We start from the raw sequence: 24,548 nt of genomic DNA, 5'->3' as shown, positions 1-24,548 counted from the left end.
TTCATTCATAAATAGGCAAGATGGCTGTATACAGACCGGAAGACAAAAGACAACGAGCGTGTAACGCTGAAAAGGGGCGGGGCTACATAAGGTCTATAGCCATTGTATGCATACTTTCTGCTGTTTTTTTTTTTTTGCTTCTGAAATGTTTAAATCACTAAATGATGCATCGCTGATTTATTAGATGGTGCCAGTGTTTGAGAGGAAATGTTATTTTTAATTAATTTAGCTATGATTTTAAATAGTTATACTGGAAATATTTTTTTTTAAATAAAAAAACCCATAATAATAACAAAATCCAAGTTTTACTATTCGCTTCAGACTTTTGGATAGAGATTCACTGATTTTGAGTTTTTCATAACCAATAAAGATACTTATTTTACTTCTGTTTTTTTGTTCAATTTCATCTTCATATCGGGCCATTTTAGTACAGTGAACTCATTGTCATGTTCTAGAAACCAATTTGAAATGATTGGAGCTTTGTGACATGGTGCATTATCCTGCTGGAAGTGGCCATCAGAGGATGGGGACATGGTGGCCATAAAGGGATGGATATGGTCAGAAACAATGCTCACGTAGGACGTGGCATTTAAACGATGCCCAATTGGCACTAAGGGGCCTAAAGTGTGCCAAGAAAACATCCCCCACACCATTACACCACCACCACCAGCCTGCACAGTGGTAACAAGGCATGATGGATCCATGATCTCATTCTGTTTATGACAAATTCTGAATGTCTCAACAGAAATCGAGACTCATCAGACCAGGCAACATTTTTCCAGTCTCAAACTGTCAAATTTTGGTGAGCTCTTGCAAATTGTAGCCTTTTTTTGCTGTTTGTAGTGGAGATTAGTGGTACCAGGTGGGGTCTTCTGCTGTTGTAGCCCATCCGCCTCAAGGTTGTGCGTGTTGTGGCTTCAAAAATGCTTTGCTGCATACCTCGGTTGTAACGAGTGGTTATTTCAGTCAAAGTGGCTCTTCTATCAGTTTGAATCAGTCGGCCCATTCTCCTCTGACCTCTAGCATGAGCAACCCACAGGACTGCCGCCATTCTTTGTAAACCCTAGAAATGGTTGTGCGTGAAAATCCCCCAGTAACTTATATATATATATATATATATATATATATATATAATATTTTTTTTCGGTGGCTATTGTCATATATTTCAGATTTCCAATGCCAGGATCTAGCGTTGTCCAACATTAGTAGAGATAAGTCTCAAGGGGCCACATTTCGCCACATACAAACAGGACAAATCCTTAACATTGTGTCGAGGACAGATCTTGTGGATTCATGGAATTCAGCTGTAGACGCATCAGCTGAAGAGCCTCCGTAGCGGTAGCTGCATGTGTGGAACCTAAACAACAGTTGTCAGATTTACGGCCTGGATTAGAAAAAAAAAAGAATCCCCATTCAGTGTTCTTTTGATTCCAATCTCCAGGCTTCAATCTGGTCCCTCGTGTCGTGTGCCGCCACTGAGCGGGAGAACAGATGGCGCCTTTCAGCAAGGCAAAGAATTGCAGCGAGGAGTCCCTCTCGCTCCGAAAAAGAAAAAAGACGGGGAAACAAGAGAAGGTGAATGAAGAAGGTGAGGAAAGACAGGCAGTGGACGGTGACTGAGAAGAGAACATAGAGAAGCCTGTCTCTAACTGGCGATTGAGCTGTTTTTTGTCTTAAACTCAATGAATGAGGGTCTAAGATTTGAACAGCTATCTCGATATAATATTTTTAATGTTATATCATTAATTGCATTAGACTAAAAATCAATGGATGAAAACTAGCAAAATAATGCAGCTCATAAAAAGCTGACAAGAAAACCACATTAACATGATGTCTGGCTTTTCTCCAGTTTTGGTTTTAAAATGGGATATTATGAATAAAATGCATAATAAAAGCCAAATAAACCACCAGAAGGGAAAACATGTCAAATGTTGAATGTTTTTCAAGCATAAAATACAACTGTGAAGTTCAAAAGACGAAGAAAGCAAAACCCGCCAGCTTTTTATTGATTATTGTTTGGACTAATAGTTCGGTTGGGCCTAATTACTGTTTTTTTTATTGTATCCTCTCAGAAAGCAGGAAGTGCTGCGGTGATGGTTTAAATGTGTTGTTTGGGTTAGTCCTAAATGGTGCTTTTGTCTCTGTGGTCGTTCAATGCTGTTTTATTAGGCAGAAACATCATTTCCATTAATGCATGGTCAATGAAAGAACATATTTGTGTGTATTTACAACTCTCATGCATACGCCGCTGCTCAAATGCAAACATATTGATTGTGTGCTGCCTAGATAGAAGAGTCTAGGAAAATTATGACTTTTCCAATTGCAATCCGCCTTCCACTCATATCTGTGTGGTTTCTTGATGATACTCGATGATCGTGAATATGGTAATGCTGACATATTTCCTTCTAAAAGTTTGGGAAAACACATGGAAGGACTTTATTTATTTTTTAGTAGTCAAGTGGGATTAGGGGTGGGGCTTTCTCACTCTAGAGAGAATTTGATTGGACAAAAATCTGTGTGTCCAGGATGAGTCATCAGTATTTTCGGTCCATTTTCATTTCATTTTAAATGTGCATATCTGCTAAAAGCCAATGTTGTCAACTTTTAGGAGTGTGATAGCATACCAGATGAGCTCAAAGCTAACACACATTGCCTAAAAGCAACTAAACATTAATTTTGATTTCATGGGGTGTTTTCCGCTTGCCAAAAAGTCATTTGGATGAATGCTTTTGAAGTTCCAGCCAAAAACTCCAATCCACGAGAGAGTTCACCATCAAACGAATCATCAATGCATGAAAGCTGAATGTCTAGGGATTTTTTTTTTTTTTAGCTTTCTCGCCGTTTAAATGTGTGTATATCCTCTCCCTATTTATGGAAGAAGGGATTAAAGGGATATTGTTTCTGCAGATGAGCACAACTTTGACTCTTATTAGAACCAGATGTGAGATTTCGATGATAAATCCACACCTGAGGTGATGATGGGAGTTTTGATTTGACTACTGGAAAAGTGAAGCAAAAGATGTTTATTCAGGAACATATCCTACTGGACAAAATTGTAGACATAATGGTCAATTACTTTTGAAACTACAGGTTTTCATTGTACCATAGCATCGGATGTGATAATATTTTAGCATTAGGTATCTATTTTCTCCCATTACACAGAATGACTCATTCATGTTACTCTTCTACTTTTCTTTTTTTTTTTTCCTTTTTTTTGCCCATAGCAAATAGAAAAAAAGTGTGAGTCACTTGGAGATTCTCTTAATTTTAGTGCTTGCTTGTTATACATTCAGAGATCTTGTTATCTTGAAGGCAAGAGTCAGGGAACTTGGGCTAAATTATTGCTCTTTAATTCTCCTGTCAGCTGCAGTCAGAGAGTCTTTTCAGCCTTCGGCTTCCTCTTAGTAACCATAATGGTTATAGTGAACCTGAAGACGTGCCTCAGCTCAAGACAAAAGAACACCTCTGTATTTCTATATATAGGACGAAAAAGAGATTTGATTGACTGTGGGTGTCATTTTATAGAGACAATCCGGGAGTCAATGAATATAAGCTTCGGTACCTAAAAAGTATCAAAGAGTGCCATGGAAATGACCATGTGTTTTTTGGATTCGCTAATAAATGAATTTGGATGTGGTGTCAATTTTAGTTCATTAGTGTTGTTTTAAGAACCCTTTAAAAAAAAAAGGAAGAGCGTGACGGTACCATGATACGGTGATGCTACAGTTAAGGATAAGAGTACATGAAACCGCCACCATGACATTTGATGAAGTGCACTAATCACACCAAGCTACCAAATTAGGCTTGTTACATTTGTGCAAAATATTTAGTGGTCTTTTACTGTTTTGAACCATTTTAATCTCAAACTAGCAAGAATTGCACAAATATTGTAGATAAAGTAACTTAGCATGGAATAGTCTTTTGTTTTCTTTAAATCTTGTTTTCTTAAAACATTTCAAACTTGCAGACAGCTTTGTGTAGGATAAAGAGTCAGAGATGTTGTCGTAGCCTGGCTTTCCCCATGGTGCCTTGCCACAGGGCGGTTTTATCCATGCTGCTGGGCAGCCTGGACACCATGAACCAAATTTTGCCCTGAGATAGGGAACCAATCCAACCCGATCTCACGACCAAGTCGTACGAATTCGACGAATGATTAAAAAGTGGCTAATTCGTAACAATTCATACGACCTCACTCGTACGAATTAATACGATTTTGTTAAATCGTACATATTTTACGAATTGGCCAATTCGTATGAATTCGTACGAATGACCTACCCCTTACCCCGCCCCTAAACTTAACCATCACGTGGGTTTAGACAAATCGTACGAATCAGTACGAGTGAGGTCGTACGAATTAGACACTTTTTAATCATGCGTCGAATTCGTACGAATTGGTCGTGAGATAGTGTTGAACCAATCACAGAACGGGGAGCGAGCAGCAAGATGATGACGACGTATATGAGACACACCGAAGCAGTTTGTTTATATCTATGGACCATGGCAGCGGACGCGAAGTTACACAGCCTAACGTTTGACATTAAACATATCGGCTCAACTGATTTGCAGAGAGGGGATTTAAAGCTGTTCCCTTTCACTGGTGATTCACTTTTTTAGTTTTTACTTCATATAACGTTAGCCTTTTTTGTTGATCATGTATTTTACCATTTCACGTGTTTTAACAGCTAACGTTAGATCGTGTTGCTATGGACGCAGTTGTTCACAATCGTTTTTTTTTTAATGAATAAACTCTTTTTAAATCAATGTTTTGTGTCAAATTATTGATTTATTTGGAAGGTAGCCATGTTATAAGTGGGAAAATGTTTAGCAAGGCGGTTACAGCGAATACAACCCCTTCCGTTGTATTCGCTATAACAACCGTCTCGCTGTACATTATCCATTACTTTTATTTATTTATTTCTATGAGGGCTGACAAGACGAAATAAGGACTGTCAAGTGTGTTTAAACAGTGCGGTACAGCAACCAAACCAGTAGCACTACCATTTTTGCAGCGCCGAAAGCGAACCTTTCACTGATGTAATGACGCAATGACGTGCACTTGCTAGCCTGTTCTCCAAATGCTAAATAGGATCCTCGACTAGCCTCTGAAGTAAATGACTTGGAAGGACCCGTCCTGCCAAGGAAGTATCCTTGACATGGAGAAACACGTTTTGTGTACATAAATCTCTGACCCGTCGTTATCTTCATCATCTAAATTTCTGTCACTACATCTGGTATCATTGAACCGATTGGCTATGAGCTTCGCACAGGCGCATTTGATAGACATTCGTAGCACCCAATAATGTGGGTCTGGGTATTCGTAAACCACGCCTCAAATACGAGAAAATGAACATGTGGTGTTAGCCAGGCTAGATGTTTCGCTCAATGCTGATGGATTCAAACAGTTTATAAGAAGTTGAAAAAATGCTAATTAGTTTGATGTGAGACCAACTATTCACTACAAAGGCCAGCACACACCAGGACGAATATGAGCGCGCGTTATTCGCCAGCGTTTTTCAACGTGTTTTTTGTGTTCACACCCAAGCGATTTTCGCTGACGATGAGCCGAGTGAACATGCAAATTCATTCCCTGACATTAGATGGCGCCAATTTGCTCCGCAATACCACTACATAACAGTTCTCTTTTATCAAATGTTTGTTGTCACTGTCGCTCAAACACAAAACGGTAACACCATTTTGTGTTTGAGCGCCCCCAAGTTGTGTTTTACTGTAACTTCAGAAGCTCCAAACACGTGAGCAAATGGGCCAATCTCATTGGTCGGATAGTTTTTGATGCAGCGCATCAAACAAACAAAAAAAAACACGAACCCGAGGTATTTTTTTAAAAAAATGACGCTTTTACGTGTGGTGTTTTACGTGTCGGTGTGCACAGTCACATTGGCGCCATTTGTTTAGTCACGAGGCGTTAAACGTCGCCGAATAACGTGCTTGAAATTCGTCCCGGTGTGAACAGGCCTTCAGGTTCAAATCTAAAATCTGACCAGGCAAAAACATGAGCCTGGTGGACTTGTCCTCTTCTTGGTTGTCTTTGCAATTTGTCTTGTTGAAAAATAAGATCTGATCATTCCTCTTTGGATAACTTTTCAAATGTGGACTGGGAACCAAGCCATTCTGCAATATTCTCCTGTAATCCAAAACATTAAATGACTTTTTTAAAGTAAAGTAGCACACCAATACCAGCAGCTAAAAGCCTCCCCACACAATAACACTCTGATACCGTGATAGAGATGCATCTATTATTACATTTCTCACCAGATTTTTTCAAAAACACCGCTCTGGAGCATCGCCATTACAACACCATTAAGATGCATCCCTCCACGCCTCTCTGAATCATAGAAATGTTTTCTTGTCATTGCATTTTACACACCTTTGGAGCTCAGCAAGCGCATAGTGAATCTCTCTGCAAAAAGCCGTGCTTAATATTTGATGCTTCTACATGCTCTTTAGGTGTTTTTGCCCACTAAGCACAGCAGCACTGTCATAAAACCATACTGCCCGATGGCCTCGTATACTTCAACCATTTTATGGATGCGAGAACTGTGGCACTAACTCATTTCCTCCCATTTCATCCTCCTTTTCAGCATCAGCAGCTGTGCTGTTGTGCGTCGGACAATCGATACCCCTTCATCTGCCCTGCCATTACGTGGGTTCTCCATCAAACTGCGCTTATAAGCGGAATCCAGTATCTCCAGCAGAATCTTCTAGATGCCACACTGATCCTCCCGTTCTTGTTATTGTTGATAATATAATGCACGCGTCGGATAATGCGCGCGACATCCGACTTCATCTATTTCATTTGTTGGAAGAGGCTGCGTAATGGTACGGATCGACTACCCGTAATGCAGCCGTATTGATTATAATGACATAATTTACGAAGCTCTTAGCGGGAGTGAATTAAGAGATGTGACGTCTTATTTGAAAGCCTCACTGACTGAAGGCTTTTTTGATGTTGGCTTCGGAGTGTAAAGTACGTTTGAAGATGGCCCAGAGGCCAGGGCGGTGTAATTCAAGCGTCGAGGCCGAGCTGAACAGAAAGCTGGCCCCGCTGTTTGTACCAATTGCCCTCGCAATCGGCTCTCTGTTCAGCCGGGTCTCCTGGGAGATTGCAGGATTCAATGGGTTGCCGTGGCGACGAGAAAAGCTCAGTCTACCTGCTTGGCCTGCTGGTTTAATTAGGTGACTCCTGAGTAGATTAGGGCCTGTGTTAGTGCGGGTGGCCCCGCTGCGTTCCTGCCCCAGGAGCGCTGCAGTCATCGGCCCGGCTTGAAGGGCAGGCCACGGGGGAAAGTCTGTCAGGAACTGAAATAAGAGCAAATGGGCTGAAAGAGAACACTGACTCGAGTTATACAAGGCTACGGAAATCTGTATGAGAGATCTGATGTGATGAAGAATTAAACACCTTTTCGGTGTTAAAATGATTTCTTCTGGCCAAGTTTTGCCGAGGTTATAACTTTAAAGAAGTTATTCGCTGGTTATCGTTTCAAAATTTTGGCCCTGTGGCACTTTTAATTATTTTTTTATAATTTTTATACTACTACTACTACTAATGATAATAATAATAATAATAAACATATAATTATTATTATTCTTAACATAATAGATATTTATATTATTGTATATTAACCACATATAATAAATATGTTTTGCACATATTAAATTATTGATTTACAATACTATCACAATAGGAACAATAATGATAATAATAAAATGGTTGAAAATCAATATTAATTTATTATGTTTAAAATTCATATTAATGTATTATTGTTGTAATAATATTAATCATAATAATATAATTATAATAAAATATCAAATAATAAATATTAACTTTATACATAATAATAAATACATATCAACTTTTATAATAATAACAAATCAATTTTAATTTTTTGTTTACAACTAATATGTATGTTATGTGTAAGCAATATAATAATAACATCAAATAATAAATATTAACTTTATACTTATTCATAAATTGATTGAGTACTTTAATAATAATAACTATAGTAATAATAACAATTGCAAATCAATATTAATTTGTTTTAAATATATGTATAATTTTAGCAATATAATAATACTAATAATAATAACATCAAATAATACATATTCACTTTACTCATATTAATAAAGTAATATTGTCTTACAGTACTTATATAATAAATATTTAATAATAATAATAATAATAAATATATTTTTAAACATATTTATCATTTTATGTGTTGAAGCAATATAATAATATTATGTTTTAAAAAATAGGTTTTAAAAATTAAATAAATATTTATTATTATTATTAGTATATATTTATTATATAAGTACTGTAAGACAATATTACTTTATTAATATGTGTAAAATGAAAATGTATAATTTGATGTTGTTATTATTATTATTATTATTAATAATAATAATAATCAGATAAACTTGTTTGTGACACACACACACACACACACACACACACACACGTACGCGTGTTATTCTGCATGTTAAAATGTGTTATTCTGTATAATTTATATGCTTGTTTCCTCAAAGGGATCTCAATTTATGTCCCCACAGTGACACGAGTCCCCATGAGTCTGTGTGCATTGAGGTTAAAGTCCCCACCGGGATAGAAAAAACATTTACACACACACACACCAAAACACACCTTCCTCTCATAGTGCTTCTGTAAGTCAGAGAAATGAAAATAAATTACGCAAGGTAGAATTAATTAAACACAAGCCGAACAGCCTGTAAGACAAATGCACCCCTCCGCGAGCACACGAATGCCCAATCTGCTCATGCCCCTCTGTGACTTTCAGCACTTTTAAAGGACTTCAATAAGAAGTCTTCTGTCAGAGAAGACGTGACTAATGGACACTTAAACGTGCTCTAGGTTCAAAGGTAAAACATCTATAAAAATAATTCCATCCATGCATGTTTTGAGATTTAACTTTTACATTTTTTTTTACAAATTTAGGCAAAATTATTTGACTCACGATTAGAAAAGTTATTTCTCCTGCTTTTACATCAGATGAATTGCCCCAGATTCTATTTATTTAATTCAGACTTCATAGAAAGGAATTCAGCAGAGAATCAAAGATAAACCCCTCAATACTCATCTTTTAGGTCATGGACACGAATACTTGGCCTTTAAGGAGAGTTAAAAACAAATCCTTATTCCTGTCCCTCCTCAATTATTCCAAACCAGTTCTACGACTCTGTTAAAAGCCTCTATTGTAATGCAGTGTGTTTCTTCTGACAGGAGATCAGAGATTAAAAGGTTGTTGTTTCAAAGCTTTTCACTTCAGAGACGTTCATGCTTCAATGCAATCAATTCAAAAAGTAGTGTCATTTCATAACCCGAACAGTAATTTACAGTGAAAGGGAATTTTTCACCGTTTAGATGTTGATTGAACAATGAATTCCAGTGTAAATCATTTGTATCCTTGCTTATATATGCAATTTGTCAATTTATGCAAAGAAAGTATGACTTAAGAATAACTGTTTTTTCTGAACACACATGATAATTTTAGTTGCAGCTGCACCAAATTATTTCTTATACACCAAAGTAATAAACAAATATGTTTAATTGGACTACAACTTTAGCTATAAATGTAAAAATGCTATTTGCCGATGTGCAGCGTGTTCTCTCTGGAAGTTTTCCTGATCATTTTTAGTATAATATTATAATGTGTTTGTCAAATTAAAGTGATGAATGGAACACAAGACATGCATCATTAAGATCAAACGGCTTGATTGACACTTTAATGGATCATATGATAATTTCACTAATTATTTCTTAATTCTCTTTCAATCAATCAGCTGTGTCTCGTCCTAGCAGTAATTACACATTTGCTATTTTTTTTCTTTAAGAAAGACACACTGTTCTGAAAACACTGTTCTCAGAATATAAACCCCATCTTAGTCCTATAACTGGGCAAACTTTTTGAACTTGTGCCAGTACTTTTGTACTTGAAAGATAATTTTTATATCTTGCTGGAAAAATGCTGCTATTGTTCCCGTTCTTATGCTGTCTCAAATCTCTCAAGAATTTGCTCAGAAAGAAAAGATCAGCACATTTTTAAGTGGAAACAATATATATATATATATATATATATATATATATAGTGTGTGTGCGTGTGTGTGTGTGTGCGCACGTGCACGTGTACTTGTACGTTTACTTGTACTTGTACTTGTACTTTTACAAGCACATGTAAAACAAGTAAATTACAAGTAAAAGTACAAGTAAAAGTACAAGTAGACTAGGACCACGTACATGTGTACTTGTACTTTTACTATTTGTAGTTGTACGTGTACTTCTACTTGTACTTGTAGTACAAGGACAAGTACAAGTACAAAAAGTACAAGTACACTTGTACGTGTATTTGTACTTGTACGTGTACATGTACTTGTACATGTATTTGTATGTGTACTTGTACGTGCACTTGTACTTGTACTTTTACAAGTACAAGTACATGCAAAACAAGTAAATTACAAGTAAAAGTAGAAGTACAAGTGCACATACAAGTACAAGTACAAAAAGTAAAACAAGTGTACTTCTTGTACTTTTACTTTTTTTACTTGTATGTGTACTTTTACTTGTACTTGTACTACAAGTACACTTGTACGTGGTCCTAGTGTACTTGTACTTGTAAAACTATCTTTATGTGGCTGGGTTTGAGTTTTAGTGAGGACAAAGATAAAATAAGGGCATTTTGGTCAGTCCTCATTATCCAAGACCCATTTAAAGGCCTGTTTGAGGGTCAGGACCTTGTTTTAGGGATAAGGTTATAATTACGTTAAGGGTTTGGGTTAGGCAATTAGTTGTGATGGGTCAGGTTAGGGTAAGGAGCAAGAGAATGCATTTTGTCAAAGAATGTCCTCACAGAGGTTGTGTGTATGTGTGTGTTTCCACCAGAAGTCAGTTTCATTCTCATATTCTGTAGTTGTGTTATTTGTCCAATACCGTGTACAATAACTTTCCAAAATATCATTGGTTTTCTTATTTGTTGAGTTGAGTAAATATGATTTGGGTAAATTTCACAAAACCAGTTCATAAATTTACTCCAAAATGAGAAATAAATTAAAGGTTGATTAGCCAAGTTGAGTAATTTAAAAAAAAAAAAAGTCATTCTACTATGATTTAATGTAATTTCTTAAGTCTGGTTTGAGCCCAAAACCAAAAAAAAAAAAAAAATCTATTAAAAACATAATGAATTAAGCTTATTTTTTACCTCCAAGTCTCATACTGTTCGTTTAATGCATATGCATATTTTAAGTGTACATAAGTCTAATGCAATGCATATTTTAAGTATAAATATATCAAGTAAAAACTTACTGATATAAATTCTTCAAAAAATCATATTCCACATGACAAATAATGAACTGAAATCACAATTCACAAAACCATCATTTTCCTAAAGTAGGCTTTGGTTTCATAATGCAAAGTGTAGTTTCTGATTATTTTGTCATATGTCGTATGTTTCCAGGGTGAAAGGCCTTGATCTGTTTTTGTGAGATTCACCCAATGTCTAATTTATTCACTGTTGATTAATAGTTTCACTATTTGATCACCAGTGATTCTTTCTGAATGTTCCATTTGTTGTTTTTTTAAAGCTTGTCTGTCGATCTGTCTTTGGAAAATGTATAAAGAAAAATCCTTTTTTTGGAGTCACAAAGCAACTATGTTATCACGGTTATGCCAATCTCCCTGTTCAGCTGGCCAGAACAAAGACAGATGAAACAAGACAGACAGCTTTCATCTGTGCTTTCATGGCTTTTATTAATTCTCTGCATGTTCCTGTGCTGTCCATGTATTCATTTTTGGTTATGTGGTGTCATTGGGAGGTGTGTTTTAAGTTGTCCCCCGTGTGTTGTTTGTGTTTGTGGTCTACAGGTCCTCCTCTTCATTGCTCATCTGCCTCCTCTTCCCCTGTCGACTCCCCTTACCCTCCCCCTCTTCATGCAGCCAATCAGAGCCAGGGAAGGTTGCTAGGTAACAGCGGGGCTCAGGCCGGCCGGGACTCTGAGTCAGAAGATGAGTTTGGCCCCAATTCATTCTTAGTTAAAACCGGCTCAGGGAACGTCTGCGCTCCGGTCACTGCAACTCCTAACGGTGAGTCCCTCTCGATATCGCTGTTGCTTGATGGGTCCCGACATCCCTAGCTGGACCTGCTGAGGAGCTTGTGGAGGTAGCCACAGGCCACACATACATTTTTTCGATATTTTCGGTAGTGGTGGAGGTCAGATGTTAGCAGGAACTTTCTTTTAACTAAGGCCTGCTGAGAAGAGAAGCTCTTGGCTAGGGTTCAGGGAGTATGTGTGGCCAATTTCCTACTAATTGTTTTGTTAAATTGTTATTTGCCTGGATTTACCCTACTAATGTTGAAGGCCAGACATACAAGCAAAAACAGTTTTGAGATTTGGGGCTTTTTAGCTTTGTGTTTCTTTTTCCTTTTCTTTTCCAGATTAGTGGAAAGAAAACATCCAAAAGTGCATCTTTAATAGCAGTTTGCGCCTGTAGATTTCAATTACAGTAATTATTTTGAAGGCCGTTTTCTCAAAATGAGTTTTTTTTTCTTCAGTGTGTCAGAAATCAGCACTCGCATACACCAAAACTTTGCAGTTTTATTCCTATCTATATTCTGAAGGATTTTACTGAGTGCATATTTAATTATAATGCCTTATTTGCATATTTAAACACAACATTTCAGAAAACTTGTGATCCAAAATGAGTACAATACATAATGCAAACAATTATCTATTTTTATTTTTTATCCTGTTCATCTGGGACGTCTTGCCTTAAGCATGGCGTAGATACACTTTAAGCAAAAACTAGGGGTGTAGATATTTGCTCTGACAATTATGATTTATAAAAAAAAAAAAAATGTTTGCCCCTAATTGTTTATGGTATTCTGAAAACCTTGGCTTTGTGTTTCGCATTGTGTGTTTGAAAGAATGACTAATTTCACCCTGTGCTTTGTCTTACTTTACAAAATACTTAGACGATCAGGATTGCACTTTACTTATTCGGCTGAGAAACTTGTTATGCTGAGTGTTTGTCAACAGGGCTATATTTCTACTAATACCTTGATTATGGCCGTTTTAGATCATTGCAGAGTTGCCTTCATTAACTTTGCCTAGTTTTAGAAAGGTCACGGAAGTTTTTAATGAAAGATAGAATAAATTCTCGAGCCTGTAAATGATAAAAAGCTTAATGCTGTCGCCCTGCTGAGGGACAAGTGACCAGCACAGCAGGAGATTTCAATCACGATAAATCAATTTTACAAGTTACCAAGTGTCCTCACTAATGAGCCGCTGATGAAATGCGCATCACGTTGTGCTGCTATTGTCGTCCAGAGGGTTCAGGTATGATGAACTTGTTTACTAGGGATGTGCTTTGATGTGTTTTGGACTTCTTTTAGCATCCCATTACCTGTGACGTGACATTAAAATAAAGCACCACCAGGTTATGCGAGACAAAATGTAGATAAACTAGCTGACGAACTAGCGATTCTGAGCTAAACGACAATGCTATAAGATAACGTCAAACTAAACCCGTCTTCCGTCGATGTCCGTGCTGCAACTGGTAAACGAATTAGAAATGAGATTTGTTAACATGTTTCCAGATAAGAAAGCTTCGCATCACTTGATGATCGGAGTAGAGCAAGAGAGCATGTCGATATGAAGCCTGTCATCACCGGCCGGCAGCTCTCGGCGTCTCCCTCAAGGCTTCTTTACAGAGTTACAAAAAAATGCTGTAAATAATTGATCAGCCTTTACAAGTTAACCACCCAAGGCTGGAATTACATCAAGCTCAAGAGACTTCTGCCTGCCTTCGCAAAGCAATGAATTAGCCTCCGGTGGCAAGAACGTTCCTTTCTCTGCACAGCATCCAGCTAGCGTCCTGGTCACCTAGTGGTGGCACCCCAGTGCTAAAATGGGATTTATCTTTCCGACAAATGGCTGTGATTTCCATTGGTTTATAGGGTACCCTCGGGCTGCCAGTGAGGGGTAGCACACTCACCAAAGGAATCGGTCTCTTGCCTCCGAGCTATGCAAGGCACCATAAGGCTCTATTTGACTGAGACAAAGTAGCATACCACAGTGCCTAGAAGAGGACGTTTATGTATTAAGCTTAGCGTCCTGGTAGTAAAATAGTGGGAGTCCTGCCAGAGGCTATGCTGTGTGGTTTGATCTCGCTTTCTTTACTTCGAGACTTTTCATTGGAAGTCGAGTGATTCCTGCACTGCCAGTCATTTTGGCGGTAAAAACCTCAACTCTTGATGGCTACCTGCAGAAAGGCATTCAGTTTGGTTGATCAGTGTTGCGTGATTGAAACCTAGCAATCTAGTCGTCTATCGTATCACACGCAAACAATTACCTTTTTTTTTTTTTAGCTGTCAACTTCTCTCAGGTTATGGAAATATTCCTATTTAATTTGCTTCCCATGTCCTTTTGCATATAAATACCAATTTCTGAGTCACCTGCTTGTAAATACACTTGCCAATCCAAACACTGGCTGTGTCAAAGTAGCCATTGTGATTGTAGGTAAACAAGTGGTGAATTATGGAAATTATCCTGCTCTTTTGAAGAGCACCCTCATTGTCATTTCCGATTGTTTGGCAACTGTATTTGCAGAGCCTTTAAACAGAACAAGGACACAATTATAATAAGAAAAGATAAACCGCTGCTTTTTATTCACTTAAACCACACCTAATGAGTCAATTTTACCTATTTTCTCTGCTTTTTGAGAATAGGATAGGCTTTTTTAAACCGAGAATAAACAGCCAGCTGCTTTAAATTACCATGTATTAGCATATTACTAATACGGATATTCCAGATAGCTCAAAGCTTAATAAGAGGGATGCATATTGACAGACCCTTAAATACTGTAGGTGGTCACGTCCTTTGTTAAAGTCCTTGGTTTTTAACGAAGAATTGGCCTAAATTGCAAAAAGTCCAAAACATAGTGTGGATTTTTCACCCTGCCCGTCTGTTAACAAAAACAGATATCTTGAAAGATATGTCATGTGGTTTTGAGCCTGTAATATTTTCAAATGTTTTTAGGGTTGACGATGACATGAGCTAATACCTCCCGTTCTCATTTCTTCGCCTTGTCAAGATATTAAGGGAGCATATCAAAACTTTTTAACTGTGTTATGACCGAGCCCTGTTCTCGACTCAGCTCGGCATTGCAGATTTGTCAAATTCTGGAGAGAAAAAGGGCATGGACAGAGTAAGCTTATCGTGTAAACTGATAAGGCCCAGATTCATGTTGCCGGTGTCGATATGATTTTGTGTGTCTTTAGAAACACAAGTTATTCTGTAGTTCCAGAAATGTGATCCAGTGCTGAGACTAAAGCTGAACAGGCTTAGCTCAGGGATTCGAGCTGCAGTCCTGTTTTCAAAGGAATTTGGTATGCTTTTCCAGCAATCGAGGAGGAATTACACGTGAAAACATGTCTGCAAAGAGCTAAAGTATCGAATCACGGATACAGAGGTGGTTGGCATTTGAAATATCCAGTCCCAAGTGTTTAAACACAACATACAGTTAAACGCGCAAATTCTACCGCTGGGAAATCTCTACACTTCTCAAAATTCAAAATTCATCTCTGCTTATAGCTATCAACCAGAGACAGAGTTCTCAGGCTAAGGAAATTTCACATCTCCCAGAGTGATTTTATATTATCAACTTAAAAAAAATGCATCTGTTGCATTCTTTAGACCAAAGGGCTCTCCCCTGTATTGTATTTTTCCATTCGTCTATCTTTGTTGCAGAAATTCCCCAAACTATAGTTCATGAACCAAATGTCTTTTGTATTTAAAGAGGCTGAGATTAAGCAAGCTGGAAAACGTCGAAAAGAAAGAGTGAAAGATCTCTATGCCCGCTAGGTCCTGTTAGCTTGACGGGACAGACCCGTTGAAGCTTGCAGTCTTTTTATTGAGCATGTGTTGCTCCATGGCCCCTGGCTTTCTCTCAGGGTCCTGTTCCTGGAGAGATGGCTATTGGGCCACGGGCTCCCTGCTGAGCCCCTGTTCTTCACTACAGAGGCCCCCTTGTATTAGCATCTTTTTACGGCGAGCTGCATGGGGTTTGGTCCACAGTGGGCCGCTAATAGTGTATGGATCTTCCTATGTAAGGGCTCGCACAACATGCCTTCGCAGTTGACCAGGCAGGAATGAGCAGGTGGAAATTAAGCAGTGGGGTCACTGTGCAGCTATGCATTTAGATCAGTCGGGTTTCGTCGGGACTTATTTAATCATCCCCTCCCATTGCCAGTGCTAGGGGTTTACGGGGTCGCGCCGGAACATATATCCACGGGAGACGCTCCGAGAGATCACAGCGGACAGGGAAAGAGTGATTTAATTAGCAACACATGGCGTGGCTGCAGAGGGCAGCGAGGGCAAGCTTTTTTTTCCTACTCGCCGTTCTCGCAAGTTTCACCTACAATTATTTTTAATGAGAACGGTTATTTATATGTTGCGTTCAGCTAGACACCGGCATGCGACCGCAGTCCATGTTTCTACTTGCAACCAGCCAGCTGTTTTCCTAATGCATTGTCACCTTTTGTGAAAATGTACACTGGATGCTCATGAATCATCACTTTATTTAGATAATTCATTGTGAGGTTACCATGGAGATAAAAAAGCGCCAGACAGAGCCATCTGCACGTTTCAACGTCAAATATGTCTTCGGGACACAAAAAATGGCACATTTAATGAAAAACAGCACATTTTCTTTTGATTCCACGTGATTTTCGAATCGACATGCAGTGAGATGTATTTTCGTATTTCTTTAGTATAGCTGTGAAGATGTCAGCGAGGCCGTCAGTTGCTCACACTTTAGCATGACTGATTCGGAGCGCCGTAAGCTATATCTGCTAGCCTTCATACGAGACCACATGCATCTGTCTTTCCTAATGGTTAAGAACAACATCTAAAGTGATGATTGAATGGAGGAAGAAGTGTGAAAACCACAGACACAAAACCTTCCATTAACACTCAGGGTGGCTGTCGGCTCTTCGCGCTGTTCAGAAAACAGCGTCCAGGCACTTACAACCAGAAAACAAACCTAGCAGGAGAGACGAAGGCTCTGCGCTCTATGGGCATTTTTAGCTGTGGATGCGGTTTAATGTTCTGTCTGTCTTGTGGAGGGATCTTGATGAATTCTTCAGCTAGTCTAACACCTTGCACACTTGATGGGTGTCTAAGGCACATCATACGAGTTCTCACTCTCTCTGAGAATGAGGGAGTGAGAAACAGAGTGAGACTGTTATTCCGTAACTACAAACGAAAATAGACTGTTCCCGACCTATACTTTTCAAAATGGGGAATCTGTCTGTCTGACTATCAGTCTATCGGTCTGTCTGTCTGTCTGTCTAAAATGTCTGTCTGTCTGTCTGTCTTTCTGTCTAAATTGGATATCTATCTATCTATCTATCTATCTATCTATCTATCTATCTATCTATCTATCTATCTATCTATCTATCTATCTATCTATCTATCTATCTATCTATCTATCTATCTATCTGTCTGTCTGTCTGTCTGTCTGTCTGTCTGTCTGTCTGTCTGTCTGCCTGTCTAAATTGGATATCTATCTATCTATCTATCTATCTATCTATCTATCTATCTATCTATCTATCTATCTATCTATCTATCTATCTATCTATCTATCTATCTATCTATCTATCTATCTATCTATCTATCTATCTGTCTGTCTGTCTGTCTGTCTGTCTGTCTGTCTGTCTAAATTGGATATCTATCTATCTATCTATCTATCTATCTATCTATCTATCTATCTATCTATCTATCTATCTATCTATCTATCTATCTATCTATCTATCTATCTATCTATCTATCTATCTATCTATCTATCTATCTATCTATCTATCTATCTGTTTGTCTGTCTGTCTGTCTGTCTGTATGTCTGTGCATTTTGTAATTCTTATATGTTTGAATGGCCTCATTTCTTATCAATCAATCATAAACACAAACCAATTCTGCTCCAGGGTTTGATGTTGTAGTATCACTCGTTGATTAACTAACTCTGCTGACTGGAGCAACCCTATTTTCCTTGGAGATTGACTTCAGACAACTTTAATGGGCTTTTGACGCCTTTAAATATTGAGCTTGAGAGAAGAGCTTTTGAAATATTTCTGGACTGTGATCAGTTGTTAAACGGAGTCAAACTCATCAAGTACATCCTCACAGATCAAATTAGCTTTTTAACACGTTTTAGTAAAGTTCTTGCACCTCTTTTGAGTACACCCCCCTCCCCCGTTTAAAACATTGTATTAATCTACATAAATATGCCATGCGATTTCCACAGAGAACTACTTGTCTCCCTTTGTAATTGCTATTTTATTCATTTGCTGTCTTGTAATCATAAAGCAATTTTACATCCAGCAAAGTGTCATCTAGAGTAATTAGGTGCCTATTATATTCTTAATCTCAAGAGAGGGTGAAAATCGCCAAAAAAAAGTCCAATCTTTTTTTTAAAAAAAATATATTTTTTTTAAAGAAATTGAATCCTATTTATAATTCTATTTTGTTTGTATTGTGATTTTTTTTAAACAAATAATTTGTTGTATTCCTTCCTTTAGATTTTGTGTGAAAATATGATATTGAAAACTATTTTGGCTCCTTTTGCCATGACCTTTTCCTTTGCCTTCTCTTTTCTTTGGCAGAACAAACTTTTTTTTGCTCTTGAACAGAGTTGTGCAAACAAGATCGATCAAAGACCACCTTTCCACTCTTACAGGTCCTTCTGGACTGCTCTCAATTGTTCCTGCTGAATCATTACTTCTCTTCATATTATGCTCATTGTCTCAAGGACTCGAATGAGCCTTACCTTCTTTGCTTCTCAATGGAAATAAAGCCCCAACCCTTGAACGCTGCATCAGCATTTCTGTTTGCTGCTGTTTAGAGAATAGAAAACCCTGCGTTGAGACCAAATTATTCCGAAAACACAACGCAAAAGCTTATGTTTTGTTAAGTGTTTAGAATTGGGTGATGCATAGCCTGAACTTGTTGTAGTCTATTAATATTTGTAGCATTCATTACATGCATAATGGTGTTTTTATGCTGTTGTTGTTGTTACCTGAGGGCCTGTTTATAATTTACTTTCCGTGAAAAAAATGTGTATTTCAGTTCAATGCCACAGTTTTTATAATCATTAGGACGTCAACCTACGAATGACTTCCTTTTACTGCAGTGCATGCTGACTTGCGATAAGCGAGAAAGAAATCTAATTCAAGCACTTTTTCCTTAGAAGTTTAGACAGACAAGCAATATGATAAATCAAGCCTTGTTGTCATTAACCTTCATTGAATTTTATCACTTTCGTAGCTGTAATGTTGCGTACCTTCACAGTTCTGAGGAAATGGTTTTCCTCCCTTCCAGCTCTCCGTCTGTTTTGATCTGGTTTCATCAGGGCCATCATCAGCTTGGCTCAGAGACGCAGCAGAGCTCTGAGTAATTGGTAGCGTAGGATTGTGGGAATGCGGCTTGGTACGGGCCCATCTGTCACTGGCTCTGACAAATGATCCGGCCCTGTGCCCAAAAATGAAAGGGGGAAAAAAAAAGTAAAAGGGTCCCTGTCAGTGACGCATCCCATAATGATCTTCAGTAGAAATGTGCACTCACCACATGGTGCAAAGCACTCATTTAGTCATATGAGAGATGTGAGAACTAGCGTTCTTTCACCCCGGTGACATGCCTCCAACAGAGAACATACTGTGTCGCTTGGTGTGTGAAACCGCGGTAAGACCTTCGAAGCATGCAACTTTTGCAGTATTCAAAAGAAAGGAATGATGATTCAGGGTTGCTTATGACTTGGCGCTCAATGTCGTGCATTGTTGTCCGTGTTGCTGTGTTTGTGCAATAGTAGTTAGTGAAGTTTGCTTACGAAGGTCAGTTCAGGCGAGCGACAACACAAGCATTCTCAAGAAAAATAAAATTATAATTTAGATTGCAATTCACACAGACAATGACTTGTACATACGCCTCTTTAGTGATTAAATATTTTTAGTATTTAATAGGGCTGTCAAACGATTAATCACATCCAAAATAAAAGTTTGTGTTTACATAATATATGTGGGTGCACTGTGTATAATTATTAAATACACACATATGCATGTATATTTAAGAAACAAATATTATTTATATGTAATATAAATTATATATAAATCTATATACAGTATATACATGAAAATATTTCTTAAATATATACAAGCATGTGTGTGTGTATTTATATATATTAAATAATTATACACAGTGCACGCACATATATTATGTAAACACAAACTTTTATTTTGGATGCGATTAATCGCTTGACAGTCCTAGTATTTAATAAAAAAAATGTATTTTGATATTTTTAGGGCGTGCAAAAACGTGTGGCTGTCTAGGTAATTATTACGTAGTATGCCTATGCCATAATCTTCTATTTTTTCATTCTTTATTTAAAAATAGTGAAGCAAATTTTTTAAAATATGAATATTTGCACTATTTTACAGTTCTGTGGTTCAACCATATATGAGACCCAAGAGGTCTAAGGAAAATATCCGTAAAGGTTAGGATTGTCCAGCATTTGATAAATGATTTTCATTTTTTAGTTTTTTTTATTCTTGGCGACGGTGTTTTACAAAGAATGAGTTTACAGATTCAACTCAACATTTTGCTGACAGTTTCTGACAAGTTTTGTCTCTGGCTTCATCTAGTTAAATGCATTGCAGCTACAGCCATCAACACATTGCTTTTGCAACAAAAGACAATTACTGTCGGACTTCAGATAACCCTCTGTGAGGGATGGCACATTATTGTGCATAATTCATGTCTGTTTGTCTTGTGAAGTCTATTTTTTGCAATAAACAGTATATGCCTGGCCTATTTATTCATTTCATATCTATCAGATAGCCTACTAAAATACTGTTGCAAATAGCCTACATCAACATTTTTGTTAGACACCATTTTTTGTAAGTATTTGAAGGTAAAGCTCTTCTTCATATTAGCTGTATCCTTAACGTATTAGCTATACCTTTAGCGAATGATGGTAGTTGTTCTTACTCTAAAATATCTTTAGCGCATTAGCTATACCTTTAGCGAATGAAGGTTGTTGTTTTTAAATGTAAATAAAACATAATTAGCGCATTAGGTAGGCTATATCTTTCACTAATTAAGATAAAGTTCTTAATCTAAATAAAACATTTAGCTCATTAGCTATTCTTTTGTCAAATGAAGGGAATGATGGTAAAGTTGTTCTTTATCTAAAACACCTTTAGCGCATTAGCTATACCTTTAGCGAATGAAGGTTGTTGTTCTTAAGTGTAAATAAAACATATTTATTACATTAGTTATACCTTCAACGAATTAACGTAATGTTCTTAAATGTAAATAAAGCATATTTACTGCATTAGCTTTATCAAATGAAAGTTGTTTTTATAAAAGAGGAAAGAGTAAGCACATTGGCTACCTTTTAGCGAATGAAGGTAAAGTGTTTAAATGTAAATAAAACATCCTAATAGCATTAGCTACACCCTTAATGAACAATGGTAAAGTTGTTGACTGTAAACAAAACATCCATAGCACATTAGCGACTCTTTTAATGAACAATGGTAAAGTTGTTGAATGTAAATAAAACATATTTAGCGTGCTAGTCTCACCTTTAGCAACAGTTTTAAGTTCTCAGTAAAGAGGCCGTTGAGTGTTGCTGACAGGTGTAAAATGAAACTGCTTTGTTCTGGTTAAGTAAGGGTTCTTAGCGCAATGAGGCGCTAGTTTATTGATTGATGAGTGGTTTAGCAGATATGGAAATGAATGGCTGTGGAGCGCACAAGGACACAAGGGTATTTATCTGCATCTGGATTGCCACAATCTGATGCTCACAATCTCATGTCTGATAGCCCCCATCTCCCATGACGCAAAGTGGCTTTATTTGACAAAAGCGTTGTTGGAAGCTGAAGCTGTCTTGTCGGGTCCAGCCACACAAGCTGCAGTTGATCATGGCGTGAATTTCAAACAGGTTGACGAGGGTAATTCAGTCTACTTGATAATGACAGATTGTCTGTAGCATTTTTTTTTTTTTTTTGCTTGATGGGTGTTTGCGAGATTCCAGCTGTTAGATGCCGGCGATCTATTTAGATGCAACATTTAAGCTAGGTGTCTCTTTCATTGACTTATCTTTGAAAATCGAGTTGTTTACTTGTGCAGTATCAGAAAAAACGTTACAGATAAATCTCTGTACACCACATGCTAATGAACTCTGCAGTAATGTCATTTGTTGAAATGCTGATCGTGCTGTTTCTCTCGTTTCAGAGGGCTCGTTCCAGAGCCATTCCCGGTTGCGAACGCCACCGCTGCCCCTGTCACACTCCCATTCCCCCAGTCAGCACCACACCGCCTCCATTGGCTCTCTGAGCCACAGCAACTATACCCAGCGCAGTAACCCGAGCCCGGCACCCACCGATAGCTCGGCTCCCAATGAGGGGCCTACAAGTGCCCAGGATTCAGGCAGTGCCCAGGACAACTGGCTTCTCAACAGCAACGTTCCTCTAGAGACCAGGTACATTTTGGGGCTGTGCTGCGCTCATGACAAAATGGCTAATCCAATAGCTTTGTGATGTTGAGTGACAACTTTAGGCGTTTATAATGCATCGTAAGGCATGCATATGCTGGCTGCATGAAGTGTTTATTATGCTTAAAAGATAAACTACACTGGTAATAGTTAATGAGACTTTATGTAGCCTTTTATTTCCACTTGATGCACAATATAGTTTAATGGGTCATTCCTGCTGTTATGCAGTAGCTTTTGATGCGTCAAAGTGGTGTCATTCAGTAAAACAGTATACCTGACTTTCAAAAACATCTTCTGGTCAATCTTAAACGCATAAATCTTGATAGGGAGATGATTAACAAAATTGAACCTAAAATAACTGTAGGGGTGCACGATATATCGAATCAATATCGTTATCGCGATATCACGTTGCTCGATATCAATATCGAAAGTGTCGCGATATTTATGCAATATTTTGTTTATGATGCGTCTGTTCCGACATGCACCGTTGCATTTCCCCCCGAATCATTTCCTGATTTTCCTTCTCCATAAACAATATTAAATCAAGAGAGGTTTAACTTTTCATGCTACAGATTTCCCACAGTGGTCAGAAAGAACAGGAGAGACACTTTGTTTTTCTCAATATAAAGTCGCTACTCGCTCCAAAGCTAACCGCCGTCACTCTCTCACTTCTCCCTTGCTCTCCTGCCACACAGTCCCACACACACACACTTGCCCCGGCTCGACGCGCACACCAGCGCACAAGTAGCCTATAAACATCAGGCCACGGTCCACCTGGCAACTTCATGCGTTTTCACTGATCGGATAGCTATCTGATTTATCAAAATACGATCTTCAATTCCCGCGCTATATGCAGATTTAATGGAGTGCACGTCACCGTCACGTCAACAGTTATGAGCTGCGTTTTATGATCATCAGGTAAAATAAGATCAGTTCGTTTATTTACTTTTAATGAAGATAACTGTGAAAAGCGTCTGCGACTTACTTTCACTTTGATTTGCGATAGTTTGCGCGTTGGCTTGATGAAAAGGTTCAACAGCGCGTCGTCATATCTGGCCATAACATGACAAGCCTGTAACGTTCTCATTTTTAGCGTTTTTGGAAGGAGTACATTTTACATATGTGGTTTATTCAATAACGAGATGCATTAACATTTGTCCAGTTTCAACTGAAATGCGGCCCAGACCGCCTCCTGAAGTGGTTTGAGCGATTAAATTCAAATACGTCACGAATGCGTTTCACAGGGCATTTACACCTGGTCTTTTCACGATCAGATAGCTATTCGGTCAAAGAAAAGGCATATAGTGGGGTTTATGTTGCATAGTGTGTTCTGTAGACTTGCTATTTATTTATTTTCTTTTACAGTGTAGTGTACACAACTAACATGTCCTGTTCTGTTGACATATTATTTAGGCCTATTTATTAATGCTGTACCAGTCCGATATGACTAGCAGTTGAAATAAATCTTATGTAGTAAGAAAACTTGTTTTATTTATTAATCTTTTTGATGCGTTTTCCAATAACTTTTAAAAAATATCGAAATTAATATCGATATCGCAATATCACATTTTTGTCAATATCGTGCACCCCTAAATAACTGAGGTGTGAACTTGAAGATATCTTTTTATCTTTGGTCATTTTTATGCCCTTTTCTGATATTTGATATAACTGGATGGAAAGACGAACCAATTAATAGCACAAAACTATAATGATGATACTTATTGGTGTTTGTTTTCCCTCCAAAGTGATGTCACTTTCTGGAGGATTTTGACATTCAAGGGACAGGATTTAGTTGAGACTTAAGACTAGTTGATTGGTTAAATTAAAACTATATTTTTTTGTTTGAAACATTTTAATTCGATAAGAAAAACATTGAAGTGTCTGATGCATTTCTTAATGAATTGCGTGAAGTTTTTCATGTTTTTCATCTTTATTCCCCTATTTGTTAATACAAATACAGTATAATTAGACATGATAATTTGCT

General features: G+C 37.7%; 1 protein-coding gene across 11 annotated transcripts in view; it reads left to right on the top strand.

Moving 5' to 3' along the window:
• Positions 1-24,548, top strand: part of tenm4 (teneurin transmembrane protein 4) — a 267,387-nt gene that overhangs the window by 99,567 nt on the left and 143,272 nt on the right. For 10 of the 11 annotated variants that reach the window (XM_089121432.1, XM_089121433.1, XM_089121429.1 and 7 more), the window contains exons 4-5: positions 11,888-12,106; positions 22,306-22,552. In XM_089121432.1, the coding sequence (XP_088977558.1) occupies positions 11,888-12,106; positions 22,306-22,552 (466 nt within the window). The remainder of the gene's footprint in view (positions 1-11,887; positions 12,107-22,305; positions 22,553-24,548) is intronic. The other variant, XM_089121430.1, reaches the window with a different exon arrangement.

Source organism: Pimephales promelas, chromosome 16 (genome assembly GCF_988280905.1).
Source record: "Pimephales promelas chromosome 16, fPimPro1.hap1.1, whole genome shotgun sequence".
NCBI lineage: Eukaryota > Metazoa > Chordata > Actinopteri > Cypriniformes > Leuciscidae > Pimephales > Pimephales promelas.
This window is presented reverse-complemented; position numbering and strand designations above follow the sequence as displayed.